The following is a 26,438-nucleotide window of genomic DNA, read 5'->3' as shown; positions in this document are numbered from 1 at the left end:
CTCGAATCATATTTGTAACACTCCCCTTTTTGTCAAGCAGGTAGAGTTGAACAAAAAGACCCACTTATTGTTAGATTGACCCCACTGTTGACCTTAGAATAAGGTGATGTCAAATTTTAATAGCTATAAAATTGTTTTAATGCTGCTAGCAAGGTCATTTTGATCGTGGGAATATATGAAACTTGTGTCTTTAAGAGTCTTTGTCTGGCAGAAAATGCTGAACGGTGTGCTGAGAGAAAAATGCTTTTTTAATACAGTAAATGCTGTAAGACAGAATCCCTGTATCACACTAATCTGGCTGCTGAACAATGTGATGATTTATTCAAGATGGCATATGCAAAGGAAATTAGTATGGCTCTCTCAACCTGGGGATATTCGCTTTCTCTTGCCTGGTGCATGCTGGGAAATGTGTAGGAAACAAAAAGGAAATGCAATAGGTTCGGGCCCCCTGGGAAATGGCACATAAACATCAGTAAAATTTGGCTGCTGCTTCCAAACAGGAATCTTTGTTGCAAAATAGACTTGTGAGAGCAAAAACACATCTATATGTATATCTATATCTATATGTGTGTGTGTGTGTGTGTGTGTGTGTGTGTGCGTGCGTGTATCTTGAATACCACAAATACCTCATGAATAATTACTTTTCTTTTTTTCTCTGTATGCATAATGGCCCACGTGTGGCACCAGAACGTGGTTTCACATAGCCAACCCTCATCAAGATTGTCAAAGTAAATTATTTAAACTAACTGGAATGCCTGTGTTGGAATGCTCTTCTTAGTTGTTGCTTGTTTATAATGCATAGTTACTCCCTACATAAATAGGACTTCAGCATTCATATAACACTGGATTGCTTCTATGAAGTGAAAGTGAACTCCTGTGATTAAGCAAGGGTCACACTGTTCATGCTTTTTTTCTATGAGGCACTGAAAAGTGATCTTTTTGCCATCACCAGGACAGAACAATCCAACTGCTGACTGGAACATCTGCTCTTTTAATTTCTGAAAACAAGGCAAATTCACAATTGAGCAACATTCTGTTGCATTTATCTAGTTTAGATTATAAAACCCTGATGTTATTTTCTGTGTTAGCAAAGTTTTTCATGAGGAGAGCCTAATTTCCCTATTCCTTTTAAGTGTTCCTTTGGCGCTCTTTTAAAAAATGTTTTTGGCTGCTACATGAGCTCAATCTAATAACATGAGCTCAATCCAAAAGCATGCACAAAATACAAAAAAGGCCTCTGTGCATTTTGTGGTTTTAGTGTAATTTATGCTCTGAGAAAGCCTACATTTTGCCTCCCAAATTCTTGTTCTAATTGTCCTCACTCTGACTCTTGGGTAACCTGTTCATGAATTGTGCAGCATGGCTTGCCTACTTAGCGCTTGATTACTTAGTCCGATGTGACTGTGGAGGCATTATTTATTGATGCTCACTGAGGAAGATCGGTTTCACTGTCCACCAGTGGGTGAACCTTTTCAGACGCTTTGTTAAGCTGGAGCGCTGCGACGTAGTGGCATAATGGTCCTCCTGTCTGCAGACAAAAGAAATCAAAGATCACAGTATCTATCACTATGCTGCTGATACATTGTGGCATAGAGTTAGGAAATGGATTTTTTGGAGCAAATCATTACTTCAGTCATATATTTTGAAGGCACCGCATCTGGAACTGTAAGTAATACACTTAATTGTGGTGTAGACCTTTGGAAAAAATGTCAAGCAGATCACTGCTGACGATGTAGTGTTGGGAAAAAATATCATAATTTTACAATATTATGCACTTGTTGGATTTTTTGAACATCTCCTGAGAAAAATTTATAAATCTTCAACATCAGACAATGCCTGTGTTAAAATGGCTGCTAGTACAATGGTGGGTACAAAGAGGACTCGTCAATGAGGTGGCTCCAACAGCGTCAGACAGTATCTAGTTGTGTCCACACACATCATATGAGCTGCAGGAAATGTTCTAAATATACACCATCGAGGCCTGTTCCCAGCTAATGTACTGTAGGTCAAATAAATCCATATCTGTGTGGAAACACTAATAACGCCAAAACACACCACTGCATTGTTAAAGTAAATCACATTGCTTCACAAGCAGACGTAAAATGTGGTACCCAAAGGAAAAACACCATTTTCACTGCAGAATTCAATTTTTGAAATGAATTAAATATGACTTAATGCATCCAGCAGCACTCAGATGTGTGTTTTTATTAGGGTAGCTGACTTGAGAACTGTGCTCCAGCTTTTATTGCATTACTTTGTCGTGGACTACCTGTTTGCACCAACTAGCTTTGCAGTGTTTTGTGGCCTTTCTTTCAGCTTACACGTGTTGATGAAATGGTAATACTTTATCAAGATCTCATGAAATAGACATGTGCATACACACACACGCCCACTAGGACGCACTCTTTCATACAGACACAAGCACACCTCGCACGCATTTTATTATCATTGGTACAGTAACTGGGGAAACATTTAGAGGGAAAGAAAGAGGGGCTTTGAATAATGAATGCGAAGAGCCCTGTTACACGGCAGACAAGCCTTTGAAGTGACACAACTTACTGCCACTGCTTTCATACCATCACCAGTGTGCAGACACAAAGACAGAGATAGAGGGAACAAAAGAAATGGGATGCAGAGGAAAAGACAGATGGAAGCATTTTGACCAATTACGGTTCTCGTGAACACCTTCACTCTGCCAACTTCTAACTGTGCAGAACTTTGTTTTGCTGGTAAGAATCAGAAAATCAGCTGAAACCGAGATTTAGACTGCTGCTGTCTTCCAGATAATAGGCTAAAATGAACTGTTTTGAGGATGGCGGTTATGGCTGGTTATATTCTCCGATAAACTTTATCAAATCGTCTTGGCGTTGAGCAAATCAAATAAGTACTTCATGACAGAATTCCCCTGGGCTTCTTTTATAAAGAATGTACTGACATCTAGAAATAAAACCAATTTCATGCCTCTCAAAGCACAAGAGTGAGCCATGACAACTCCGCCTGTGTGTCGAGCTTACGTAATTAATTTGATTTGTATGCACTCAGTGAACAGTGACTATGGAACATTGTTTATCGCGCAGGAATCGGACAATCTCTTATCACTTGGGCTGAATCGCTTTTTATCTGTGCAATTTATTTATTCCATTAAGATTCAAAAATCTCTGTTTTTAGTTACTCTGCCGTTAGACTAGCCGATCTGACCATTTTTGCACAGGTTTTAATGAAACCACAAATGTTTACAAAAAGTGGAGCTAAGCTTGATTTGACTCCTCTTTCTGCCTCCGCAGCCACAGGACCAAATCCTCAGGCTGGCCGCCCCCTTCAGGGACCTGGAGTGCTTCACAGGGACCCCCAAATGGATGGGACATGGGCACCAACAGAGAGGGGCGTGACTGCTACATCAAGTAAGTGCCCTATGTTTAAAGAAAGTGAGGGGGAGCTCGCTCTGTTCCAGATGTTTCAGACGCTTTGCCAACCTGTGATTATTCCAGCCACGTCACTGCCTCCACACTGTCTCCATCTGTGCATTCAGAATACTGATTTTCTGCTCCCTCCGCTGCTGCGCACACTCTGCCCCTGCCTACTCTCACTCTCTCTCACGCTCTCACACACACCCACAATACTCCTCATGCAGTCTCCCAAATGCAGAAGAGGGCTTTTGAGAGCGCAAGTGTGTGCATGCTGCTGTTGTTGTTGATGATGACGATGAAGAAATTCACCTGTGCATGGGCTTGTTTTGATCTGAGAGTCTTCACATTCCTCAGAGGATGCAGGGTTATAGTGTTATCAGCGTAATTGATCCTTCTTAACTGGCACTTGTGGAAATCTGTACTGACAGGTAAAAAGAAACTCTTCACTGGCTCTTCGTGTGTTTGCGTGTGCAGTAGTGTAACAAGTGTTGCTGTTATGTTGATTTGGTCGGGATTTTTACTATTTCGTCAAAACACAAATTAGACATGCTTTTAACAACCTAATCTATACTAACCGTTTCTGGAAAAATATTCTCTGCTTTCATTTGTTCATAGGAGTTTTAATTCTTCTTATTGAATATTATGGGATGTAACGAGTACATTATTAGCACAGCAGGTTTTGTAATACAGATACGTCTTCCAGTTGTGGTAAAAAAACAACAACAAATGTTTATTTAATATATGAATAGGAGGTATGCGCTTGTCACACACGGGTTATGGCATGAGAAGCGTGATGTCAGAGGAGTTATATAAGAAGTAAGGAGCAGTGAAAGTGCAGGATGCAGAGTGTGTCTGCAAGAGGCAGATCGTGGAGGCTGTTTTGGCTCCAGCCTTTCCTTTCTAAATTTAAGGAAGATTCATAAATAATCAAGTGGCTATCTTAGTTTGTCAAGCCTCTTAGCTGCCTATGCTAAACTGTTGTATTTCTCAGTGGAATACATGTCTAGTCTGTGTGGGATGAGCACATGAATAAAGCATTTACCAGACAATATGAACAGATTGACATACAATTATTAATGTCGTGTCATTTAAAGCAGCTACAACAATATAGAGATATGTTTTGGCACAAGTGGAAAGTTAAATGAGTTACATTAACTCATTCATGTAACTGAACCTGAGATGGGAGGGTGTTATTGGGATTTTTGTTGATGACCTTTTAGGCCAAAATTAGACTGCAATAGTGAGAATCGGCCCAGCATTTCTTCCTGTCGCTTTTTGTTTAGCTCACAGTGCAGCTTGTGCACTATGCGGTAGAGCTACACTAGCAGCTAATGGGTATGATTACAGACCAGTGGATGCATGGCTGTCCGCACAATGGGACTCTAGCCATGTTTAGCAGGTGGCCACGGAGAGGAGGCGGCAGCATTCTTCCTGAATGCACAGGTCCATATGGTTTTGATTTGTGCACAATCTGCTGAGGTTGTCATTCCTGAGATAAAACTGACACATAAATTCAAACTAAATGTTCCTTTTTGCGATACAGTATGTAATAACTGTAGTTGTCATATGATGACAGACAAAATGTTTCAGTCAATGCTTTGGGGTATTAAAGGCAGGGACAAAATGCATGACTTTAAGAGGAAATTTCGAGGTTAAGAAGCTAAGGAGGCCAGCATACGGTTAATTCGTAAGTCTTGTAAATGCTGCAGTTTATAAAAAGCTTATTTGAATTTCTTTTAAATGCATCACTTAATAATTTATGGAATATTCTATACTCCTGAGTCGTGGGAGTACACTGGAGGTAGTATATTAATTTAAGATTATATGTTTGCAAATTGAAATAAAATGTATTAAACAATCTGTACAAAGAAATGTAATATCTCTGTTTAAAAAGACTACCTATCTAGGGAAGTAGATGTGACAGATACATTTTCCTAATTAGCTATAAAATAACCGAATACATTTTGCCCTTTTAATGATTTTAAGTAAACGTGGAATGATTGTGCAGAAGCAAATAGATTTTAGAAAAAAATGGCCAGGTCCACGATACAAGTAGTTGACATAATGGGACTCATTATTTTTAACTAAGCTTCGGTTTTCAGTCTTGTTACATCAGACTTTGCACATTCTGCCCACAGTCGTTCTGCCTGCCAATACTACTGTATCACACCACCAGGACAAGAGGTCCCTGTGTTTGTTTGGTCATTTAATCAATTATTTTTAAAATGTAGATGCAAAATGGTATTCAGTCTGTTGATTTTGTAGTGTAATATGGGATAACTGTATGTTGGTTGGTTTTGCAACTTTTAATTGCCAGTGGAAGACTTGAAGCTGTAATTTCTTTTTTTTAAACAAACACGATAGTCTCCTAATTGCAAATACATGTATAATGGCCACAGCATAATATAGCACAGTCAATGTTAATTAGTATACAGTGCATACATACACAAATCATACAAAAATCTTGACCAACCGTGAATCAGTGTGCCATTGAGAATGATTTATAGAACCAGTTTATAGACTTTTATATTAGAATTACAACTTCATGTAGAAAAATATCCTCTATCTGAAATGTTGTGTAAAGGTACACGAAAGAATTCAATTCTAGTTTAGGACTAGGCTGCTACTACTAACAAACAAACAAACAAACAAACAAAGAAAAACACAAAACCATTTTGGTTTTCTTTTGTTATCCGTTCAGCAGCTGAATTTCACCCTAATGGAACATCACATGTTAATTAGCCTGGGAAGAAGCGGCTGAATCCTCCACTTCCAAAATATCAGTTGACAGTCATTTAACATCTTTGAACTTGTCAGCAACTTGCTGTTGCTGCCTTTTCATTGCATTGGGAATGCAACTGACAGATCTCACTGTGTCTTTGTGCCGTGAAAGATTAATTGTTAGTATTTACTGGTGAACAGTACATGTGTCAAGAATAACTGTGAATTACACACTGTCTGCCCACAGCTTTAATTAACCAACATTGTTGGCACCATATGGAGTTGCTGCCGCTGCTGCTTTTGCAGCCAGGGAGAGCAGAGAAACACTGTAAAAAAAATTATAAAAAATCTGATCACAGAATATGTGAAACGTACATGCTGGCTTTTCACATCTTTTGAGTTCAAAAAGCTAATATAACGATGATTCTCTTACAAAGATTGAGAAAATTCATTTTACCATGGTAACTGAAGCAAAACGTTTGATAAGGTTAGAGTCTTGATTCGCAGCCAGCTATCAATGGTAGCAATATGAGTAAATCTTAAAAATGAAACTGTTTTACTGTGCGCCTGTCATCTACAACAAAAGTTTATTGCTCTAAAATGGTAAGGTACTGCATCTATGTAGCTAATCAAACACCATTTCTCATGCTGAGCAGGTTCACAGCCTACATGTATTCTGAATTAAGCTTTTTTGGATGCACTGCAGAGCTACAGCAAACTATTTCGTATAATATTTTACTGTAACAACCCCTGTGAATAATGAAAGCAGGCTAGATTAATCACCTCAGCACTCTCGATCATGGTGGCCCATTAGCTAAACCCTAACAATGTTCTCAGCCACACAGACCATAGAAACCGCGTTCACAACGTGCATCCACAACAGTATAGATCTAAACATCATGACATCATAAGAATAAATTCATGTTTAAGCCTAAACCCTTTAAATTTGCATGAGTCTTTGCAGGTAATAAACGTACTGGCTGCTACAGTATTTCATGCTCGAGAGAGGTAATGCAACATAATTCTGCCAGACGTGTAAGTCCCCACTCATGCAAAAGAATGAGACTCTACGTAAGACCTAATATTTTGTTCTTCGAATGCATCAATATTTACATTGTCCGACTGTATCACAAAGGATGGAACATTGCTGTAAGAAAAAAATGCAATGTCTGGAGGAAAATTCACTGACATGGCACTCTATATTATAACTGTCCTGGATCTTTATTAGTCTGGCAAGGAAACACATGCCTATTATTTAACACATTTAACACAACGGTGTGAGAAGTACAGATTCTTTGTGAGGCATTACAATGTGAGAATACAAACATTGGAGCCTGATTAGCATCGCCCACACGCTCTATTTCTGCAGCATTGTACACGTTCGTTATTCTGAAACAATATGTGGCATTTTGTTTTTAAACATTGTGGGTATTTGGAAGAAATTACAGTTTTGTATACAGTGCAGTTGATGTCTGTCCTCCCATTTTAATTTTTCAATAGCTATCTCTTGTAAGAGCTGTCATTGTTTCTCAGAGGACATTCATTTTAGTGGTTATATTAAGCATTTAACAATTAGAGACGCTGCTATTAATCTACTGGCTTATTTTTATGGTCTGTAAATTGCATTTATTTATTTTTATAAAAATGTCAAGATTACTAATAACCAGCAAAGGTTATTTAGGATCAATCAAAACCACCCTGCCCTGACAAAAACAGTTAATATCCTTTTTATCCCCACAGCCACGTCTCCCAGAGCAACTCCCTGGAGGAAGTTCGTCTGGACGGAGACAAGTTTGTTCCGCCAGCGCCCCGGAAGGTGGAGATGAGGCGAGACCCAGTGCTTGGCTTTGGATTCGTAGCAGGCAGTGAGAAACCTGTGGTGGTTCGCTCAGTCACGCCAGGTAGCACAATCCAACTACACAGTGGACTCTACCACAACACAGTGACTCATTCAATCCATGACTGTTACTATATCAACACGAGATGAAAGCCTCCTAAAATGTGGCTAAGAGGAAAACCCAGTGAGACTGTAGTTTACGTCGATGATTCATTGATTTGAACAGTCCTCAATGAGAAAGCATTCATTAGAGCTTTGAGGCCCAAGACAGGAAAAAAAAAAAAAAGGTAGGACCGTGCAAAGTTTGGACCATTAAGTCTTTTTTTGGTGTGTTTTGGCAGGGGGTCCATCAGAAGGCAAACTGATCCCAGGGGACGAGATCATCATGATTAATGATGAGGCAGTCAGTTCAGCACCCAGAGAGAGGGTTATCGACCTTGTCAGGTAATACAGCACTCTTAATTAACTTTAATAAAAACACCCAAACATCCAAAGATTTAATACTTTTTGTACAAAATGACATATTGTAGTTCATTGCACTGTCTTTACTTAAAATTTCTGCTCTAAAATATATAAAACAGTTTACTGCCTATGGAGATAATGTTGATAACTGCAAAAAACATAAAGCACTCTAAGCATACCATCACTGTATTTCTTTATCTTATTCTGATATGCTCAAAAATCAAATATCATAGCTGGATAGATAAAGCAATATAACATTACTCTAGCCACCTGCTTCATTTAGCTGTATGCTGGTGTTGTTGTTTCTTCAAGCGTCTCATTAGATTAATTTCATTCACACAGCTGAGAAGCTGGCACTGAGCCTTTGGTCCTTGCGTGACCTGTGCTGCAGTCTGTAAACAGTACATTAGTACAGGGAAAAGTGCCCATGTGGCCACTCCTCTACAGCTCCCGTGGCCTTGAATAGGCTTCTTCTCTGCAGCAAAGCTCAGCACAATGGTGCCAAGACAGGACTGCCAGGTGCACCACTTTGAAACTGTGTTCGTTCTGCTCTTTTCTGACTGTATTAATTGTGTTGTTCATAAAAAACTTCTAAATTTATTGAAACTTAACCTTTCATTATTTTTTTTGTTGCTTTTATCCCGCAGGAGCTGCAAGGAGTCCATATTGCTAACTGTTGTTCAGCCGTACCCAGTAAGTTTCCCTGTCCTCCTTATGAATGAAATCCGATACATTCCACTTGGCTATGTGTGCATTTGGAGGTGATTATTTTGTTGACTCTGTGCAAACAAGCCATTAATCATGCCATATGTTAGTTCTGGCACAGCATCGGTAATGCCTGGGCTAAGTGTTAGAGCCCAGTGAACTCACGGGGAGTCTGATTGCTGCAGTCTTTCCAAGTTTTCTCGTGTTGTAGTGTTAGATCCTCACAGAACCTCATGTGAACCTGCCACTCCAGCATTTACTAGAGTCACAGAGCACCAGATGGCGGTGAACACACAGTGCCAGGAGCATATATTCAGCCTTTGTTTACAGTTCACATAATAATTCAGTGGGAATGGATTTATGCTTGGATTCCCTCCAAAAATAGACCAAACCGTCAGTGCATGTTCACAACAAGGGAAAGGAAAAATCAAAATATAAACTGTATTTTGACACAAGACCTGTGCTATGTCTTGTGTGGTAGAAAACTGTATACAATGAAACAGTAATCGTAATGTTTATTATAGTTCAGATTTCATCCAGTCATCATGCATTTTGTTTATGCACTTTGCTCAGTCCTGAACACGACAAGCCTTTAGGAACAGCAAGGATTGCGGCTGCAGAAAAGCAGTGTACAATACTTTGAGGACCGAGCTCTTATAATCCTGTCTGTAATTACTTCTGTTTACCAGGGCTTTCTTTGCAGGCTCAATGACATGAGGGTGTCCTCTCTCTTATCCCTTTGCACAGTGCCACCTTAATTGCATCATCAAAGAGAGAGTAATAGGAGGGTGTCATGTTTCAAGAAGGAAGCATGCCCTTGAATTTTGTGAAGTGAAAAAAACCACACACATTTTAATGCCTGTTTTTCCACCTTCTTTTCCTCTAAAAGTCACCCAAATCGGCATTCATCAGCGCAGCCAAAAAGGCCAAGTTAAAGACTAATCCTGTTAAAGTCCGATTCGCTGAAGAGGTCATCATCAATGGACAGGTCCCAGTAAGTCACATTGAACACTAATTCATATGTTACACATTGGCGCTTTGAATAGAAGATGGCAGAAGCAGACTTGAATTCTTAAGGCTGGAAGGTTTTTTTTTTTAGAGATATTAGAAATCCCAAACCGTAAAATGAAATTCTTTATGACTGAAAGACAGAACATTGACAAAAAAGGGGAAACACTGTTGGGTTAGGGTTAGGTAAAGTAAAATGTCAGTATTATTCTGACTCTAAATGCCAGAACTCTGTTGGCTTAAAAATGTTATAGAAGAGAAAATTAAATGTAAACAAACATCATTAGTCACATATTTGTTACAACAGCTGGCACACCATTTTGAAATAAAAAAAACAAAAAAGTATTAGGGTGACTGTCATGCATATGCTTGTGAGTGACATTTAGCTGTAAATAAGAAGCTCTACCTTAAAAAACAATCTCACCAACTTACAAGTTACCTCCTTCTTGCTTTAAATATTCAAAAACTACAATGTAAAACTGATACATTTTTTAAAGAGCGTTATGTTACACTTCATTTCTTTGTTAGGAAATATTCACCTCCTGAAGTCTTTGTACTATTGCGAGATGAACAGCGAGCTATAGAAGTAGGTGGAAGAAGTTGTGTTAGCATTGCACAGAGCCAGGTTTACTTTTACCACATTTAGTCTTTACATAAAGCTAAGTCAACTGTCTCCTGGCAGTACATTCATTCTATACAGTGGTGTGAATCTCTTTTTATCACCTCATAAAAGTATGTTTCTCAAAATGTTTTATCTTTTCTTTGATTTCCTTGAGTGTGTCTTCCAGTTAAAAATTTCCCACCCAACCCCAGCTAATGCACCACAGTGGATTATCAAATTAGCTAACTTTCACTTAGAAAAAGTCAAATCTGTTAATCACGTATGTTATATTATATCCTCAGGAAACTGTGAAGGACAACTCCCTTCTTTTCATGCCAAATGTTCTGAAGGTGTACCTGGAAAACGGGCAAACTAAATCATTTAAATTTGACAGCACCACATCCATTAAGGTAGGTGGTGGAAGAGCGCCCCTTCACTATGAAATGCTGTTGCGTAACCTTAAGTGATGTTCATTTTAAATATTGAATGTACATTATAAAGTGGAAAATCCTCTCTTCAGCACAGCCTTCAAAACCTTTCAAGTGAAAATATGATTCCAAGCAGAAAATGTATTTTAATTAGCTATTTTTCCTTTTTCCCCAAATTATTTTTCTTCTACTTCAGTTAAAAATTCTGATTGTTCAATAACACTCATGTTTTTTGCATAAGCTAAGCTGTGAAAATGATCTATAGCTATGACACTGAGCTGCGCATGAGAAAGCTGCTGCATCTGCACAGTTTGCTTGTTGTATTAACCATGACATTGTTTATATGACAGGACGTCATTTTGACCCTGCAAGAAAAGCTATCTATTAAGAGCATCGAGCACTTCTCTCTGATGCTCGAGCAGAGAGCTGAGGGATCTGCCAGCAAACTCATGCTCCTGCATGAGCAGGAGATGCTAACTCAGGTGAGACGGGTGCCATTAAACAGAGCGTCAGTACACAGTCCAAAGTGTATCTCTTTTATAAGTTAAAAATAAAGATGATAAAACAATCCTAGAAAAGAAATTGCAACACTTATATTTGTATTGATTTAACAAAATGTGTTCATTTGGTCAACTTCATAGTCTTTACACCAAACTAAGCTAAGCTAAACATCTCCTGGCTCCACTTAAATATTTTACGTATAGCTATCAGAATGTTTTTGACCAAAGTCTTTGACAAAGACATATTTAACTTTTTCAAAAATGTTAAACTATTAATTAAATGACTGTAAATGTTACATAGTACCCTATTGTATTTTATTTTTTGCATGTAATGGATTTTTTCACATGTACTTATCTGAAAGTACAACAATGTACTTGGGGAAATAAGCACTTAATGACTAATAGGACCTTCCTTATCTTTGACTTGTCCTCTAGGTGACGCAGAGGCCAGGGTCCCACAAAATGAAGTGCTTTTTTCGGATCACTTTTGTCCCAAAGGATCCCGTAGACCTGCTTAGAAGAGATGCAGTAGCATTTGAGTACCTATATGTTCAGGTAAATATCAGGAGATACACATAATACATAATAATTAGATTGAATTAAACATTATTTATGTTATTTTAGACAATATTAGGGCCTTGTTTAAGCATGACGACAATTGTGACTGAAGTGTAACCTCTCCCTGTCTGTGTCTTCTCCAGAGCTGTAATGATGTGGTATTAGAGAGATTTGGGTCAGAGCTGAAATACGACATGGCTCTCCGTCTGGCTGCTCTGCAGATGTATATACTAACCATCAATACCAAACAGTCCCAGAAAGTTTCCCTGAAGTATATTGAGTAAGTAGATTGGGTTTTACATATGTTTTACTACATGTCATCTAATTGAAAGCCTATTTTGCTTCTACCAGCTGTAAATCACACTTAAACTTAAGCCCACTCAAACAATAAAATGATATAATGACCTCACAAGCACTGCTGCAACATCAAAAGATACATCTCTGGTTAGATGATCATTTTGACTGCACCCTATCCATAAACTCCCGCACCGCCTCTGGGTAAATCAATCACAGGAAAAGAATGATTAATTGACTGTTTGTTGTAGTGGATGAGTGACCTTTTTTTTCATTTTTTTTTTTGCGCATCTGCAGGAAGGAGTGGGGTCTGGCGCTGTTCCTGCCTCCCGCAGTGCTGTCTAGCATGAAAGAAAAAAACATCAAAAAAGCTCTCACTCACATCCTCAAGACCAACCAAAACCTGGTGCCGCCTGGTAAAAAGGTAGACTGTGCTTCTGCTTTCCTCTTTTTGTCTATTCTCTGCAAGTGTATGGCTATTCATCTTCCTCTTTTCCTTGCACCAGATCTGACTCTTGGCTTCCACCTAGTGGAGTATTAAATACTTGAAATAAATCATTCGGGGCTGTTGTGTAGATCAGACTGTGTTGCACTTTTTTTTAACCTAACTAATTTAAGCATTTTCAGCTTGTGCCTTATACTATTTATTTTTTACTCCATTCAGCTAACTGCTTTGCAAGCAAAGGTCCACTATCTAAAGTATCTCAGTGATTTGAGGCTTTATGGAGGACGCGTCTTTAAATCAACACTAGTCGTGAGTAAAACTTTCTTGTCACCTCTCACTGGTTTCACCCTGTTCCACATTGTGCTAATTTACATAACGGCAGTGGTAGTTACGGTGCCTCCTTCTTCCTCTTTACAGCAAGGCGAGAAGCACACAGAAGTAACTTTGCTGGTGGGGCCGAAATATGGCATCAGTCATGTGATTAACACCAAAACCAACTTGGTGGCTCTTCTGGCAGACTTTAGTCATGTCAACCGCATTGAGATGTACACAGAAGATGAAAACAGGGTTCGAGTGGAACTACATGTTCTGGATGTAAAGGTTAACAAAATTTCTGCCTCTTTAAAAGGAGAACAATATGTTGTTTCACAAATACTTTCTGCTTTAACCCTAACAACAGCAAGCCTGCTCTGCAGTCATTATAATCTAATTTTACCACCAACTAGTGCCATTTATTTTGTTCCCTTTGTCTGATTGTGTGCATCTTTCACAGCCCATCACTCTCCTAATGGAGTCTGTTGACGCAATGAATCTGGCCTGTTTGACTGCTGGCTACTACAGATTGCTGGTGGACTCTCGACGCTCCATCTTCAACGTGGCCAAAAACACCGACAGCATGGAAACAAGTATGCCTAAAACTGATCGCAAGATGACTCATCAGAATTGGGTGTTTTTATATAGACTTGTATCAAGTCTTGCTTCCTCTTTGCAGGTCACGCCACGAGAGCAAAGCAGAACTACCAACCCATTGAGTGTACATATAGTACACCCCACAAAGGAGGCGAGGACAGAAACAACCAGAGATGCAGCCAAGAATATTCTGACCAAGAGTGCGATTACCTCGATCGTGGCAGATGTGAAGGCCAGCCAGTCTACATAACTGAGATCCACCAACCCCAGCACTCAATTCACCATGCAGAGAGAGTGGAGTGCTGCAGAGTCTCATGTTCCCAAACATATATGAATGTCCCGAGACCCAAACCCCAAGACTCCTCCAGAAGTGCAAAGGTGTCCTTCATTTTTGGAGACCCACCCTTGGACAGCGTAAACCCCCAAAATCTGGGCTACCAGAGACTGATGGATGAAGGCCCAGAGATTTTAGACAATCACAGCCCCATGTACAGACGTCTCGAGGATGACTATAGGATGATAGAGGATGGGTATCAGTACTCTACCAAAATCTTTGGTCCTACTGAGTGCATCGAGGAGCCACTGCTGCATGATATCTGCTACGCTGAGACAACAGATGACGCAGAGGACGAGGATGACATCAGCTGTGAGGAAGACATGGTGATGAGTGACATTGACAAGCCTACGTTGCTCTCGCTCTCAGGGTCCAGCGATGACATCATTGACTTGACCTCCCTCCCTCCCCCACCGGAGGGTAATGACGAGGAGGACAATGACGTACTGCTGCACTCTCTTAACATGGCCATTGCTGCTCCTCCTCCTGGTTTCAGGGACAGCTCTGATGAGGAGGAGCAGCAGGGGGCTGGGATAAGGGCCCACGGGGCCTGCAATGATATCCCAGTGTCCCTCATAGATTCAGTACCCACCCATGGAGCAGAGGGGCCCGGGAAGCCACTGGATGATGCAGTGGTATCCACCTTACAGGCACTCGAAGCCCTCGCTGCATCTGAGGAACAGAGTCCAGCACAGTCAGAGAGTAGCACAGGTTCTCCTTATACTATTGTAACATTCATCCATTAACATTACACATGTTCCAGCCATTCATTTTGATTTGTTGGTCTTTTTTTTTTTTTCAATAAAGCCCATTTTGTTCTATGTTTCCATTTGTGAGTATTTCTTCATTCATTTGAGAGAGAGAAAAGACATTTGTGTTCATTATTGTGTCAGTTTGAGATTCATTCCTGTTTTGTGGACCCATTTGTTTTCACAACTGCACAGTACACAGCGTGAAAGCTTTGTTGGTTATTAGAAATAACAGAAAATAGACGTCACCAAAATTATTGGTACCCTCAAATGTAAAGACGATTTTTTTTTAATCAGTCGAGATTGGCAAATATATCAATTTAAGTCAGCAGTTTCTTTTTTTGGCAGGAACTTTTTGCAGCCTTAACACTTCTCAGCAGTTAGTTTCGATTTCTGTTCCTGTTCTCTTAGGTTTCACAGGTGCTTTCCTTCAGTTGTTTATTTTATCTGTGGATGTTCAATCAGCTTACCATCAGGACTCTCAGCAGGCCGCTTTAGAACAACCTAATATTTCATTCTCTTTTATGTTTTACTTTTAGATGCATGTTTTTGAGCCATTATGCCTTCGAAAAGCCATGACCTGGGACTGAGACAGAGCTCTCTGATACTGCTACAGCTAATGTTTTGCTCCTAAAAGCCTCAATAATCTGCTTTTTTAAATTAGTGTCAACATAACCTGTCATGGTAGATGTAACAAAGCAGCCTCATATCAAATGTCTGCACTGGACCCTTTCCCATACCTCACAATGATGATGGTGCTTTTTTTTCTTTTAAAGCCTCATCTTTTCTTTTGTGAAAGCTGTAATTTACTTCCATTTGTCTAAAGGAAATCCCCTCGGAAACAGTATGACTCGGCATCACTTAGAAGCGTTTTAGCAAGTTCCATGTATTTAAGTTTCTCTTTCAGAAATGGGGCTTTCCTGGGTATTCTTCCGTGATCCCCCACTTTCAGTTAGAAAATCATTTACATTTGACCAGATACCATTTTACCTGGAAGACAGCTTGTGTGTATGTTAAGTTTTCTGTGGTTTCTCACCCACCATACAGACTACTCCTTCTGTTGAGTCGGTTTTCCACCTGCTGCCTGGTTCAGGGTGATTGGCTACAGTCCCATAGATCTTAAAGTTATTAATAATAATTCCAGCATGACATTAACCTGCTTGGAAACAGTCTGGTAGTCATTGCCTATACTGACACAGTTATTCGTGTCTCATCTGACCATTTTCAAAAGTGCTATAAAGCATCAAACTCTGAAAACACGTATATGCTTACAATATAAATATATTGCAGAATTCCAACAATTTAAATTTTTAAGGGGTATCAATAATTTTGTCATTTTTAAAAAATATTTTTAGAATTGTAAAAAAGCATTTTTCACATGACAAAAAAAATACATGCAGATGTGTATATTTTTATAATTCCAGTGCTGTTTTGGGATTAACTCATGTTTTTATTGTTTGAATGATTGATTGATTGACTGATGTGTGATTGATTGAATTGATTTATTTATTTTTTAATTTACTTTCTTACTTAGTTTTTAATTAGATGCATAATCAACACTTGAATATTTTAAAGACTCTTATGTGGAATGTTGTTGTGTAATGATTTATATTTATTACTAAATGTGTTATTCCCGAGTTAACATTAGCTATCATTTACACGGTAATTTACACTATCATCCGTATAATTATTTGTTACTCTCTTGCAGGCTTGTGATATATTCCATTTGCCTCAAATGAATTTCTTAATGAGGTTTTTGTCTTTCTTTTGTACACAGGTGTAGAAATATCGAGAGCATTTAGTCCGGATTCTTCTGATTCTGGCAATGAGACCAACTCCTCAGAGATGACAGAGAGCTCTGAGCTGGCCACTGCTCAGAGACACTCAGAGAACCACCTGAGAATGCATGTAGCCATGGCAGAAGGATACCACGCCATGAGTGAGGAAAAGACAGAGGTGAGTGCGCCCAGTGATGGTGGAGCAGGAGCTATGCAGTACAAACCCCAGGAGCAACAGGAGGAGGAGGCCAAATCCTCCTCTGTCACCTCCTCACAGATATTTCACTCGAATGGCGGCGAGATGGAGCCAGAGACAATGGAAATAAAATCCGTGAGTGAATACTTCACTAAGATGCACATTGGCTCTCTAATGAGCAGGCAGAGAGGAAAACAGAGAGAGACTGAGAGCAGAATCCAGGGAGAGTCCTGCGATTCTGACAAATCAAACACGGCTTCTCAAGACTCAGCGAAGGAGGAGCTCCCTCATCTTGTTGGGAAATATAACGCTTTCACTGTGAGAGATTCCTATTACATGAACCAACTTGATCTGGGGCGAACTCATTTTAAAGACAGGCATCAAAAATGGCACCAGAGAGTGCCTGGAAACAAAATGGCTGAGAATCTCGCTCCAGAATGTGTGAGTGACTCACAGGCTTCCCACGCAGACAGGTTGACAGCAAAGGGAGAGAAGCAGGACTTAGATGAAAGAAGCCAACAGTTAAATGCCCATCTCATCTCCCCATCCAAAGGGCCCGTCCCTGCACAGGGCGACGCTGCTTCACAGGATAATGAGCGGCAGCAAACGAAGCTTTCACAGTCGGAGCCAGATGTCTCACGGTTATATGAATACCACGTGAGCAAGCGCATGTCATCAATTCAAAGCGAAGGCATTCATTCTCTCCAAAGCTCGCAGTGTTCCTCAATAGATGCAGGCTGTAGCACAGGGAGCAGCAGCTGTGTCACCCCTATGGACTCTCCCCTTTGTGCCACAGACAATATGCATGTACTGTCCGAATCTTCGCTCAAGGGGCTGAGTTATGTCACTGCGGAGGAGAAGGCTTATGGGGCCCACGGGCAAGGGAAGGTCAGCCACCCCATGGACCCCACCCTGCTGAGGAAGATCCATGCAGCTACCAGTGCTGAGCCTGGGTTTGGAATTACACGGGACAGCAGTCACAGAATGCCCAAGATAAAAGAAACCACAGGTAAACTTAAACAGGAGGGTGAACCTCTAATCTGTAACCTGGTAAGATCAACATTTAAGACAGTTCATCAAAACAGGCAAATCTAAGGTTGAGAATTTGTTTGAAATCCTCAGGTTACACAAATTACCAAAATAACAAACAAAACTTTGCCTGACTTACTTTCAAGGCAGATGCCTATAGATAGATTTTGCTTTTGTGTCAATGATATCTTTTTCTACCCCTCATCTGTATAACCAGAAGGGAATCAAATTTTGCTTATAACACACACAGCACTAAGAGATTGCAATATATAAATGTAACAAGAAGCAGTCTTACCAGTGTCTGACAATACAGGACTTCTGGGTCACTGCAGGTTTTTAATAACTTTCCCCTAACATATTTGACAAAATAGTTCGCCTTTTACTGTGATGACACTCTTTGACTCTGCATATCCGCTCAACTGTGATGACAGTCTGCTTCATGTGCTGCAGTCATTGCTGAAATTATGGAGTCAGAACAAACTTGGGTGTCTTGACACCAAATTTCTGTGGGCATCTTTTCGGCAGTATTCACGTCAGTCCACTGGACAACACACATGCTGACATTGATGTAATTGTGATATTCCATAACAGCCCAAGATATCAGTCAGGATGATCTATTAAAAACTAAACTGGATAGTCCATAGGCCTTTAAAGGCTTTCCATGGAAATACATATGAGATTTTACAGTATTTTTTAATACAAACACTGATATCTGTGAACTGCTTGGTGTTATATGCACTTGCTGATTTTTATTTTCCTTTTAGACATTTATTATGGCTATGAGAAGAACACACATAATCTATTTTGCCTGTACTTTGGACTGCAACATATAAAGATGTTTCAAAATTTAGGAAATTTGACAATCAGATCAATAAGCATAGCTACATACAAGCAGAGGATAAATATGTTGTTGTTTTTATGTGTTTGAAATTACTTGCCAATATACATTGCACTTTTTTCTTAAACGAACCACTCGACATATTGGGTATTAATCTTATTCGCATTCCGCTTGCAGTAATATTACAACTGATGCTACTCTTATATCTGTTGCTTCATATCGCTTTGTTGGCTTAGCTTACCGTAAAGATCGGAGACAAGGAGAAAGTATGAATACATCTATAAGTTATTGTCCTAAATGTTACCTCTTGACTTTCTGCACGTTGTACAGCTTCATCAAACAAGAAACAAAGTATTAATGTAAGCTAAGTTTTTCATGATTGCTCATAAGTACATTTTGTTGCCTTTGGACTGAGCTTGGTGAGCCAATTTCCTTGTCTCCAAAGTCTTTTGCAATGCTAAGCTAACTAGCTGTTATGATATTCTCATATGGACTAGATTGATAATATGTCTCTATAACATTTTCCATCAGTTACACCAGGATTAAGAGATTCCTTCTTAATTGTGCACTATATGTCTTTTCTATCACTGGAACCAATAATACAGTGAGACTGAAGAACATTGTGTTAATGTTAAGGTAGATGCTTAACAGTTCTCTTTGTTTTCCTACTACCCCTAGTGTAGCTTGCACACAGCTGAAGAAGGCTGGGAAAGAGTCATCTTTAGCTCTCTGTAATGAGACCAGTACCACCACCACAATCATGTCACCTTCATCATTACAAAGTAGCACAGAGCCCAAACGGCTAACACAGGCCAGCCCTGAGCCTGACCCACACACCCTGGCTTTTCCCTCAAGCGGATCTTCATGTGACCCAACAACAGGCAGCCTCCGGAAGCTGCGAAGGGTTCGGATGCTCAGGAGGAGCTGGAGTACCTTAATGCCAGGTTCCAGGAGCTTAGAAGTACTGTTTGAAAAGACCAAAGCCATACTTACAGGGAAGAATGATAGTCAGAATTTACAGTTTCAAGATCCCCCAAAAGAGCAGATGACATTTTCTGCCAAAACCTTACCCACGAGCTTGTCCCAAGGTTCAGTTGCCTGTAATTCAACTGGTGAACAGCTGCTAAGAGGAGCCTCTCTGTTGATGCCCGAGCAAACAGCACCGAGGCTGGATACAGGTGCATGGAAGTGCCGTGGGCCGTTCAGTCACTGCTTCCTCAGGAGAAAGTCGAATACTCATGCCGGTGATGAAGGTGGAGAGATAACCTCACATGATCTGCACTTTGACAGCTCAGTTTCTTTCTATGGCAAGGAAAACACTATCTTGAGAAACTACAAAGCTGAATGGAGCAAAATGGCCTCATATATGAAGAACATGAGCCTCAAAGATCGGCTTGCTCACATTAACTCAATGAAAGGAAAAACCTACAGCCTTCACACGGGGTTCGCACTTGCACGGAAGGATGCCTTAGAGATGATTGGTGTGTTGCGTTCAAGTGTAGGCCAGCCTTCCAGAATTGCCATGCCTGAGGTCAGCGAGGCTGACATGGAAACGTTCGCCCAGCTGCTTCTCATGCAGGCCAAAGTGCTGAGCAGCGCCTGCAGTCAGATGGCGGTGGAGTACAGTAGCCCAGAAGAGCTGCTGCTCACGCTGACGCACAGCTTCCACACTCTGTGCTGCCTAACGCAAGCCTGCATGTCACTAGTAGAAGGCCTGAGCACCGACAGTGAACGGCGCGAGGTGGTAGCCAAGGTGGATGAGGTCGTCATGAACTACGTGTGTCTTCTGAAAGCTGCTGAGGCAGCTTCAGGAGGCTCCCCCGGTGACCAAAGTGTGAATGCATTGTCACATTATTCTGCCACCATGTCTGCTATTCTAAACACACTAACTCACTCACTGAACACACTGCTAAACAAAAAAACTGTTATTTTGTCTTGATTATTGATTTCAAAGCCATACATAAGAGACATGGGTTTAACAACCAATGTGAACTGCTGTGAAAAAAATTTAAAAAACTTGCCTTGTGTATACAGTATTTTATTATGTAAAGAAAATATATGATTATACGAATAATTAAAGTTTTAAATAGATTATATTAAGGCCTATATTAAAAAGCATATGACTCTCTTCTCAAATATATTATCTAATATTACTTCATAGGGATTATTTTCAGGATTTATTGGTTTTATTGACAGCTTAACATGTAGATTGACACAAACTTATTAGTATCTTGTTTATAACTTGTAAAAAAAGTACACAGCTGAAGAAATGCATACACTATATAAAGCTCTAAACAAATCGCTGCACAGGACAAGAGATGATAAAGCTGAAGTAACGCGTACAATATTTTCATTTGCTTGAGTCACTTAATTTAATGAATACTTTACACATAAACACTGAGAACTTTCCTGTTATTTTTGTCAATGTCATTAAAGAAATTAAAACTTTTTAAAAAGTATGAACTGTTTTGTTGTCTGTTTCTGTTTCACTCTGCTCGCTCACAGTTTTGGTCATTACCAATCTCTCGGCTACAAAAGTTTGTTACTGAAGTTTCATTCAATAAAGCGTCTTTATTTAGTTTCAAGTGTGTTCAATAATTAATTTTTTCTACTTTTCGCTCAAGCTTTAGTGGTGAAAGTGCTTTTTGCATTAAAGATGATGATGGCCTATTTCACTTACAGTACAGGGCTGGAAAGAATGTTTTTGCACAGCTTGAGAACGAGTCACTGTGCATTATGTGTATGCATCTGAGTAAAATGAAAAAGACAACAGCCAGCAGCTCAGTGAGGCTATAAGCATAAAGGTGCTTAAATGCCAACATAGTGAACTCCTGGTCAAAATTGACCTGATGATGCTCACTGATCACTTTGATTTAGGATGACATGCATGTTTATACTTGTTTTATGGCAAACAACCATCTAAACTTAAATTGCCAACCTAGTGAGCAATGAATTGAAAAAACATTAAACCAATCCATCTGTCCATCCATTGCTCAAACCATGTTCTAAACCACTTATCCAGCTCAGAGTGTTTACGCCAAACCATTTGAAATATACGGATATTTCCCAGGATACATGGAAATTTGAAAATGTTAGTTGTGCTTAAGGAAAATACAGATAATGATTGAAGTTGATCTCTGCTTCAAATGTTTAAAGCACTTCATCGGTAGTTCTCAAGACATTTTTCTATAAACCCAAATTTAACAAGAGGTATGCTGACCAACAGGAATACCTAGTATTGCTAGAATAGGTGTAGTAAATCACACCATTTCACTGTAAAGACAGACAGCTAAACAGTCTAGCTACTGTAAATCGGTAGGAACTGTACCTAAAACCACTGAACATATTTATTTATCTTAAATTTGGGTAGGTGAGACTGAATGTTAGTCATATAGTCACAGATAACAAAAAAAAAATATTCTGCTTGATGTTAAAATAACTTCACCACCATGTACAGTGGTAAAACCCAAACCACACCACAGGTTTCATTTTCCCCTAAAATTTAATGAGAAATGAAACTCTTCCTTTCACTGGTTTCAGTTGAATAATAACTTGTAACTCATCCAGCTGTGTTTTATAATACCATGGAATATCTGCCATACAACAAGAGTCAGAGTATTAAACTTGCTGTATCTTATTAAAGGCACCTCTTTACAGTAGCAATAGCATAAATGCACCAATAAGCCTTTTCACGATGTAGTAAAAGATGAAATATTTGGATGTTTGTGGTTTGTAAGAAAGTAGGAAGTGATGCCGGCTAATTCTACACACACTAGGCTAACACAGACACCTGTTACTTTCATCGACCACCTCAGGAATGTTTGTTAGTGTTATACTTCTTTCAGTACTCCATCGAACCAGACAAGACAAGTCAGAGCTGGACTCTTTTTTTTTGTTTTCTCACATAAACAATGTTTCTCCACCTGGTGAGTATGATTTTTATATACTCTATAGTATCAGAATTCATAAGCTGTCAAATGTAGTTTGGCTTAGAAGTGCTGTTAACTGTTGAGAAGTAGAAAATCAAATGCGAGAGAATGCTATTTCCTAATTGTACAGTAAAGTAAAGTATAATATGCTGGCCATGATTACTAAAGTTGCTGATTTTAGCGTCCCTTGTTATGATTTGCATTTATAATGTGCTGTTACAGTATTATTAGATTTCTACTAGCAAACCTTTCTCATGTTTCCGTGCAGATGTGTGTGGCACTGCTCACCCTGTGGTCTTGTCTCCCTATTTTGGCAACTGGCATCTATTACCCGAAAACTCTGCCATGTGATGTTAACGAGATCAACAATGGGAGTGAAGTGAAGGTGGACTGCACTGAGAGAAGCCTCAAAAAAATCCCCCATGGAATCCCGAGAGACACAACAAACCTGACGCTCACCATCAACCATATTCCGAGTTTAAACTCCACCTCCTTTTACGGTTTGGAGAACTTGACTGAGATTGACATGAGGTGCAACTGTGTGCCCATCAAAATCGGACCCAAGGACAAGATGTGCCTGAAGAGTGTGACAATTGAGGAAAATACTTTCAGCAGACTGAGCAATCTGCGAGCGCTGTATCTAGATGGCAATCAGCTCTACAGTATACCTAAAGGCCTGCCTTCAAATCTGATCCTTCTGAGCTTGGAAGTGAATCATATTTATTATCTTTCTAAAGCAAACCTCTCTGAGCTTAGATATGTTGAGGTGCTTTACCTTGGTCAAAACTGCTATTTTCGTAACCCCTGCAATGATTCCTATGATATAGAAGACGATGCATTTTTACAGTTTAACAATTTAAAATTGCTATCTCTTAAATCAAATAACTTGTCTTTCATTCCACATCAGCTACCCACTACTCTGAAGGAGCTGTATCTCTATAACAATAACATTCAAGAAGTCACTGATGAAGACTTTAAAAATTTAACTAATCTTGAGATTCTAGACATTAGCGGAAACTGCCCCCGGTGTTACAACGCTCCTTTTCCATGTAGCCCATGTCCAAATAACGCACCATTGAAAATCAGCAAGACAGCTTTTAAAATGCTGACCAAACTAAAAACATTACGGCTGCATAGCAACTCCCTTACAAGTGTGCCTTCTGAATGGTTTGACACCACAACTGAGCTCAGAGTGCTGGACCTCTCATCAAACTTTTTAGCAAGGGAGCTAGAAATCACTGCTTTCCCCAAATTCCTGGGTAAACTAGAAGAACTTGACCTTTCATTCAACTACGAGCTTCAGAAGTACCCTCAAACGCTAAGACTGAGTTGCAGTTTCTCCTCTCTGAAGTCTCTCAAAATTTTCAGAATGAAAGGTTATGTGTTTCAGCAGTTAACTACAGAGAGTATCGCTCATTTAAAACCTCTACCGAACCTGGAGGTTGTAGATTTGGGTACAAACTTCATTAAAATGACAAAGCTTAGTATTCTGATGGAATTGAAAAGCTTTAAAATAATCAGCCTGTCTGACAACAAAATATCGTCTCCCTCTGATGGCCAAATTGAACTTGGTTTGTCCGGAGGAGAAACCTCGGACTGGTCTCCGATGTCTTCCGCTGCTGAGTACCAAAACAAAGACGTGAGAGAGATTCATTATTTCAGATATGATGAGTATGCACGAAGCTGCAAATACAAGGACAAGGAACTTGGAGTTATTACATCCTTCGTCAAAAAAGAATGCAGTCAGTTTGGCAAAACCCTGGACGTCAGCAGAAACAATATATTCTTCCTGCATTCACGATTTTTAAACCTTACAGAGCTAAGATGCCTCAATCTGTCTGGAAATGCAATGAGTCAAAGTCTGAATGGTTCTGAATTTACTTACCTGGCTAATTTACAATATCTGGACTTCTCATGGAACCGTTTGGACCTGCTATACTCTACCGCGTTCCAAGAGCTGAAAAATCTGGTCATCTTGGATATAAGTAACAACAACCACTATTTTGAATCAGAAGGTCTGACTCACATGCTTAATTTCACTAGGCATTTAAAAAACCTCAAGGTACTCCTGATGAATCACAACAAGATCTCTACTTCCACTAACACAGAGCTGGAGAGTCGATCCCTAGAAAGGTTAGAGTTCAGAGATAACCGGTTAGATGTACTGTGGCGAGATGGGAACACCAGATATGTCAACTATTTTAAGAATTTAGTTAATCTGACTGTCCTTGACATCTCTCATAACAACCTCCCTTTTATCCCATCGGACGTATTCAGTGGTCTACCAGAGAAGCTATCTGAGCTGTATATCAAAAATAACAAACTAAAATCCTTTAACTGGAAGAAACTGCAACTTCTACACTCATTGCGAGTCTTGGATCTCAGTGGAAACAGCTTGACTACTGTTCCAGATGTGTTATCAAACTGCACCACATCTCTTGAGAAACTAATTTTACACAAAAACCAAATCCTAAAGCTTACACCAGATTTCCTCAAGGGTGCCTACCACTTGAAATATCTAGACCTGAGTTCTAATCACATCCAGTACATTGAAAAATCCAGCCTTCCAGATGATGTTCTTAATCATATGGACATGTTACTTCTGCACCAAAACAGATTCTTGTGCACTTGCAATGCCACCTGGTTTGTCACATGGCTCAACAGGACTACAGTAACCATACCTAGATTGGGCACGGATGTTACCTGCGTTGCCCCAGGGGCACAAAGAGGTCGTCCAGTCATCTCAGTGGACCTTTTGGCCTGCCAGCACCACTACCTGTCAATCATCCTCTCCACCCTAATGACTTCCCTCGTCCTCATCTTGGTCACGCTGTCCATCTCCAGCCATCTCTTCATGTGGGATGTCTGGTACATCTACCATTTCTGCAGGGCCAAGCTCAAAGGCTACCGCCGCCTGTATTCCCAGAGCGCTGTTTACGATGCCTTTGTGATCTATGATAAGGAGGATCCAGCAGTATCAGAGTGGGTGACGAAGGAAATGTGCGCTCATCTTGAGGAGTGTGGAGACCGCCGACTGACGCTTTGTCTTGAGGACCGGGATTGGATGCCCGGATGCCCCCTGATTGACAACCTCTCTCAAAGCATCCACAGGAGCAAGAGGACTGTGTTTATTCTCACCAAAAAATACATCAAAGGGGGAAACTTCAAGACGGCGTTCTACATGGCTCACCAAAGGCTAATGGATGAAAAAAATGATGTTATAGTGCTTATATTCTTAGAGAAAGTGCCCTGCAATTCAAAGTACTTGAGATTACGAAAGAGGCTGTATAAGAGGTCTGTGCTAGAGTGGCCAACAAATCCTCAAGCCCAGCCATACTTTTGGTTCAGCCTGAGGAGTGTATTAGCAACCGAAGGTCACAAACAATACAACAATCTCTTCAAAGAGACACTGTAAAGAGAACAATATGCTGGAAAAATGCAGTTTCTTCTCTCTAGATTGCTTTAAATGTACTCCTGTATATGAATTATTATATGTGAATACTGAACTGTTGTAATGGGAGCAGTTTTATTATTAATGAAATATTAATAATTAATGATGTGCTAATTTTAAACTCTGTATTCAAATTATTTGGGAAATTCATTGCCACTCTTTGCGATGCCAGTGGGGGATTCTCAGACTCAGTTGGCAATGAAATGCAACATACCATGAAAGAAGGAAATGAAACAGACATATTTGTTCAATTCACACG

At 39.8% G+C, this 26,438-nt stretch overlaps 2 protein-coding genes across 5 annotated transcripts in view; both read left to right on the top strand.

Moving 5' to 3' along the window:
• The window catches only part of LOC113007490 (FERM and PDZ domain-containing protein 4-like), a 37,636-nt gene extending 16,252 nt beyond the window's left edge, over positions 1–21,384 (top strand). For 3 of the 4 annotated variants that reach the window (XM_026144104.1, XM_026144105.1, XM_026144106.1), the window contains exons 2-17: positions 3,285–3,401; positions 7,869–8,029; positions 8,307–8,409; positions 9,075–9,120; positions 10,022–10,126; positions 11,044–11,151; positions 11,520–11,651; positions 12,105–12,224; positions 12,371–12,507; positions 12,819–12,945; positions 13,186–13,275; positions 13,384–13,566; positions 13,739–13,871; positions 13,958–14,920; positions 16,736–17,941; positions 19,483–21,384. In XM_026144104.1, the coding sequence (XP_025999889.1) occupies positions 3,285–3,401; positions 7,869–8,029; positions 8,307–8,409; positions 9,075–9,120; positions 10,022–10,126; positions 11,044–11,151; positions 11,520–11,651; positions 12,105–12,224; positions 12,371–12,507; positions 12,819–12,945; positions 13,186–13,275; positions 13,384–13,566; positions 13,739–13,871; positions 13,958–14,920; positions 16,736–17,941; positions 19,483–20,738 (4,987 nt within the window). In that variant the 3' untranslated portion in view covers positions 20,739–21,384. The other variant, XM_026144107.1, reaches the window with a different exon arrangement.
• A 75-nt stretch (positions 21,385–21,459) lies between these two features.
• LOC113007491 (toll-like receptor 7) lies at positions 21,460–26,153 on the top strand. Its single transcript, XM_026144108.1, has one exon. The coding sequence runs from the start codon at positions 22,937–22,939 to the stop codon at positions 26,141–26,143; it is 3,207 nt and encodes a 1,068-aa protein (XP_025999893.1). The 5' UTR covers positions 21,460–22,936; the 3' UTR covers positions 26,144–26,153.
• Positions 26,154–26,438: the final 285 nt, after the last annotated feature.

The sequence above is a fragment of the Astatotilapia calliptera genome, chromosome 16, assembly GCF_900246225.1.
Source record: "Astatotilapia calliptera chromosome 16, fAstCal1.2, whole genome shotgun sequence".
In the NCBI taxonomy this organism is placed as follows: domain Eukaryota; kingdom Metazoa; phylum Chordata; class Actinopteri; order Cichliformes; family Cichlidae; genus Astatotilapia; species Astatotilapia calliptera.
Note: the sequence above shows the minus strand (reverse complement) of the source record. Positions and strands in the feature narration are given on the sequence as shown.